The 5,062-nt window shown below is 51.3% G+C and overlaps 1 protein-coding gene across 1 annotated transcript; it reads left to right on the top strand.

The window, feature by feature from the left end:
• Positions 1-1,374: 1,374 nt before the first annotated feature.
• On the top strand, positions 1,375-2,298 carry LOC309891573 (olfactory receptor 14C36-like; the record flags this gene model as incomplete). Its single annotated transcript, XM_082785929.1, has 1 exon — positions 1,375-2,298. The coding sequence occupies one exon, from the start codon at positions 1,375-1,377 to the stop codon at positions 2,296-2,298; it is 924 nt and encodes a 307-aa protein (XP_082642055.1).
• Between the last annotated feature and the right edge of the window lie 2,764 nt (positions 2,299-5,062).

The following is a 5,062-nucleotide window of genomic DNA, read 5'->3' as shown; positions in this document are numbered from 1 at the left end:
TGGTTCCCTGAAGGCCCAGTGACAGACATCTCAAGGGACACAAGAGAGGGCAGGGACAGTGAGGCCTTGGGATGGAGCTTTGCAGCTGAGCTGGGCTGGGCTCCTGGGTCCAAGGGGAGCTCCTGGCAAGCGGGCAGTGCTGCAGGGAGACAGCTCTGCCCAGGAGCAGCTCCTCTGCACAGCACAGCAGCAGGGCTGGGGGCACTGCCTGCAGGGGACAAGGGCAGCTGAAAGAAGTGAAGGAGATGTTAAAGGCAGTGTGGAGGGGGGATGCTGAGAGCTCAGTGCAGGAGAAATCTTCACAGCCCTGAACAGGGTAAGTCTCTGTCTGCAGGGTAATGCAGATGCAAGTATCCTAGGGGTCTCTTCTACAGTTGTCAGTTCCATGGCTGGTAGTCCCGAGGGATGTGTGGCTCTAAACTACAGTAATATAGGTTTCCTGGCTTATATACTGGCTTCTCCAGTGCAGAGGATGGGGCTGTTTCCTGGATCAATGATTTCCTGCCTAAGCTGTCAGAGGGGCAGGACATGAGGTTTCCTTCTCACAGGGCTGGTGGCAGGCTGTGAAGCAAGGTTGCAGGCAGGGTGCCCAGGGCTGTGGTGCCGAGCAGGGTCCATGCTGTGCCCCAGGGGAGTGTGCTGGGGCAGGGCCTCTGCTGCCTGCCAGGCTCAGCACTCAGCCTGCAGAGGAGCTGCCCAGGGAGCTGTGGGCTGAAGCTGTGGCTGGTAGGAGCAGGGCAGGGTCCTGCTGGTGTCCAGAGGCTGCTGCCTTGTTCAGACTGCTCACAGATCCACAGCACCCCAGGGGCAACCTTAGGCGAGAACAAAAGGAAAGACCAGCACATGCACTAACTGATGGGAAGGAAATCTCTGGTGTTTCTCATTTCTTTTACCTGCCTTGAAGGAGAGTCATGGGGCATGATACTGGAGTTGTCAGGCTGTGTCCTTCACTGAGGCTTTCAGAGCATGACACTGAAAGAGAACTGTAGGTCGGTGAAGAGCCTCAGAATTTCTCTTCACACCTCTCTCCTTACAGAGAACACCAACACCACCTTTAGTGTTCCTCATTGGATTGCTGGATGTCCTGCATGGAACCTGAAAATAGAGGTGCCTCTGGCCACTGGGCACCACAGATTCATCCCAGCACTCTTCACCGGATCTAGTAGGGCAATAGTGACTTCTGCTGAGCCCACAGAGGATCTTTCTGGACATTGAGGCACCTCAGAGAGAATAAAACAGAGCTCATAAGGAAGACACAGTATAACTTGTTGAGGAGGAATCTCTGAAACACAGTAGCAGTTTTGCTCAGACAAGTCTCACTACTGTGACTCTATTTTTCCTCCAGGGAAAGGCATCCATACCCAGAGGCAGCAAATGTCCAACAGCAGCTTCCCCACTGAGTTCCTCCTCCTGCCATTTGCAGACACACGAGAGCTGCAGCTCCTGCATTTTGGGCTCTTCCTGGGCATCTACCTGGCTGCCCTCCTGGGCAACGGCCTCATCCTCACAGCTGTAGCCTGCAACCACCACCTCCACACCCCCATGTACTTCTTCCTCCTCAACCTCGCCCTCCTTGACCTGGGCACTATTACCACCACTGTCCCCAAAGCCATGGCCAACTCCCTCTGGGACATCAGGGCCATTTCCTATGCAGGCTGTGCTACCCAGGTCTTTTTCTTTGTTGTCTTTGTCACAGCAGAATTTTACCTACTCACCATCATGGCTTATGACCGCTACATTGCCATCTGCAAACCCCTGCACTACGCGACAATAATGAACAGCAGGACTTGTGTCAAGATGGCAGCAGCTGCCTGGGGCAGTACTTTTCTCTATGCTGTGCTGCACACTGCCAATACCTTTTCCCTTCCCCTCTGCCAAGGCAATGCCCTGGACCAGTTCTTCTGTGAAATCCCCCAGATCCTCAGGCTCTCCTGCTCAGTTGCCTACCTCAGAGAAGTTGGGCTTCTTGTGATTAGTGTCTGTTTATTATTTGGTTGTTTTCTTTTCCTTGTGCTGTCCTATGTGCAGATCTTCAGAGCTGTGCTGAGGATCCCCTCACAACAGGGACGGCACAAAGCCTTTTCCACATGCCTACCTCACCTGGCTGTGGTCTCTCTGTTCATAAGCACTGCCACATTTGCTTACCTGAAGCCCCCCTCCATGTCCTCCTCATCCCTGAATCTTTTGCTGGCAGTTCTGTACTCGGTGGTGCCTCCAGTAGTGAACCCCCTCATCTACAGCATGAGGAACCAGGAGCTGAAGGATGCAGTGTGGAAAGTGATGACTGGAGGTTTTTGAGAAGCAAATAACTGCATGTCCATTGCATATCACTCATAATGTAACTCATTAAAGGCCAAGGAAGATCTTGTGTTTTTTTTTTTTGTTTTTTTTTTTTGCTTTTTGCTTTAATTATGTAGTGATATATTTTTTTTTAAAAAAAATCCTTTTTCTTCCCCCTCCAGTTCACTACTGAATGTCTCATGTGACTCTGAGACTTGGTATAAAAGAGGTGTATTTAATGGGCAATTAAATATTGAATGTGTATTTAAATAAAATGATGGTTCCTGCAGTGTCTTGCTTGCCTGAGATGCTTCCTCAGAGATAGGTGGTGGTACTTGGCTGTGTGCAGAGGTTGAGGGGAAAAAAAGTCCTGGCATAGCAGCAATGCCAGGGAGCCCCAGGGCTTGGTCTGTCCAAATCAGCTCTCCATTTCACCTCCCACACTCTCCTATGGAGCTCTTGTGTTGCTGCGAGGACTGATTGCACTTGTTACTTGCTCATCGTGCTGCTGCGGGCAGTCCTGTGTCTACAGGCAAGGAGAGGCCAGGGACACTTCTCTAACACAGCTGGCTCCATACCAGCATCTCCAGTATAAAAGGGGATCTGCTCAGGGCAGTGCCTGAAAGCCCAGCTCTTCTCCCAAAGATGCTCTCATGGATATTTCAAAGAAACGGACTTGAAAGAGGTTCCTGCCTTTGCTTGTTTCTCTGTGGGCTCAGGCAGATAAGAGAGGAGTCCCAGGATCATATTTTAGGCAGGGAGGGATGATTCCATTCCTGCCTGTTGGTGCCCAGCACCCATGAGATTTTGACTTCACCGGCCTGTATCCACAGCATGAAAGGCTGTCTTCCTGGGAGAGTCAGGGAGGACCAGCAGAGCAGGGGCTGTTCTTGGACCTTGTTCTCTGGACACCCTGGCAGATGCTGCCTCAGGCCAATGGTCCAAGAGCAGCCCCTTGCAAACACCATTCCCAGCACTGGGCTCTCGCCCCAGCTCACACAGATAGTTTCTTCCTTTGGATATGGACACTAAATGACTACATCAGGAGTCCATGTTTCCCTTGTCCATATGAGACTGCATCCGGTGTGGGTGTGTTGAGATGAACCTGAATGAGCCCAAGTGCCATAAGCTGTTCCCTAACGGAGCCAGCCATGAATTCCAGTGGGACAGAGAGAGTCTAAAGTTCACTTCCCATTGGAGGTACGGTCCCCTAGAATACCATCTGAATAAAGCAATCCTAGTCATCATAACTGTCACATCAACTCCTTCTCTGCAGAATTTTCCTAAAATATATGTTTTCCCAAAGTATATATAAAGTTCTTGAATCATTTTTCCACACATGGGTGGGCATTTCCTTTAGGATGTGTGTTAGGTCTGTCTGAGCTGGAGTCACCTTTTCCCTGCAGCAGCCCGCACAGTGCTGTACTCTGCACTCGTAGCTGGAACAGCACTGATATCACTCCAGTGTTGTGTCTATTGCTGCGTAGTGCTGGCACAGCATCAGGACTCCTTCCAAGCCCCCAAGAGCCAGCAGGCTGGGGGTGGGCAAGTGATGGGGAGGGGACATTGCCGGGGCAGCTGACCTAAACCAACCAAAGGGATATTCCATAACACCTGATGTCACACTCAGCAATAAAAGGGGGGGCTCTCGTGGGGGAGGGGGCTGTTCCTCCTGAACAACCACTACGCGTTTGAGGCCCTGCTTCCCAGGACATGGCCGAACACCGCTCACTGATGGGAAGTAGAGAATAATTTTTTCTCTCTCTGTGCTTCCGCGCGGACTGATTGTTTCTTTTGTCTCTGTTTTTCCTCCCCATTCCCTTTCCCTTTAATTAAACCTTTCTCATCTCAAACCTCAAGTTCTCTGTGTTGTATTTTCTCCCCCTTCCTCTTTGAGGAGCGGGGGAGTGAGAGAGCGGTTGTGGTGGAGCTCGGCTGCCCACCTGAGTAAAACCACCACAGGATGCAATGTAGTTGCTAAAGGCTGCATGAGGAAACGTGAGCCTGGACATGTAGAAGGCCTTCTGAAGCATGAGCTGGTTCACAGGCAGAGTACCTGAGGGACTGTGAACAGCATGCATCTGGTGCTCCTGGGTGGACTAGAAAGAGGCTTCCTGAGCACAACAGCTCCTTGTGACCCTTGTGGATGCTGGCTGTGAGGTCACTTCTGTCCCAGCCCCTGGCTGGACAACAGCAGGGAGGCAGAGCCTCTGAGGTCACAAAGGTTTTCAGGAAGCTGCCCCCAACAGGGTGACACATTTGGGGAGGCCAGGGAAAATCTATGTGAATAAAGGTGGGAAATTTGGGGGAGACAAGAGGGACTTGGCTAACAGAAAGGAAAGATCTGGAAGAGGTGAGAGGGGTTCAGGCAAGGCTGTGCTGCTGCAACACTTACTAGGAAAACATCCATGTCAAGCCCTGTCGTGGTTCCGCTCGAGTGGGCAGCTGAGCTCCACCACAGCCGCTCTCTCACTCCCCCTCCTCAAAGAGGAATGGGGAGAAAATATGTGAAAAGGGCTCAAGGGTTGAGACAAGGATGAGAAAATCACTCAGTAATTATTGTAACGGGCAAAACAGACTCGGCATAAGGAGATAGTAAGATTTATTGCCTATTACTAACAAGCGAGAGAAGTGAGAAAACAAAGGAAAAAAGAAAAAAAACAAAAGCACCTATCCCCCCCATCCACCCTCTTCCACCTCCTCCCCCCGAGTGGCGCAGGGGAACAGGCAAATGGGGGTTATGGTCAGTCTACAGCACTTCTTCTCTGCCGCTCCTTCTCGG

This window comes from Aythya marila (assembly GCF_965140915.1).
Source record: "Aythya marila genome assembly, contig: HAP1_HAP1_SCAFFOLD_158, whole genome shotgun sequence".
Lineage (NCBI taxonomy): Eukaryota > Metazoa > Chordata > Aves > Anseriformes > Anatidae > Aythya > Aythya marila.
This window is presented reverse-complemented; position numbering and strand designations above follow the sequence as displayed.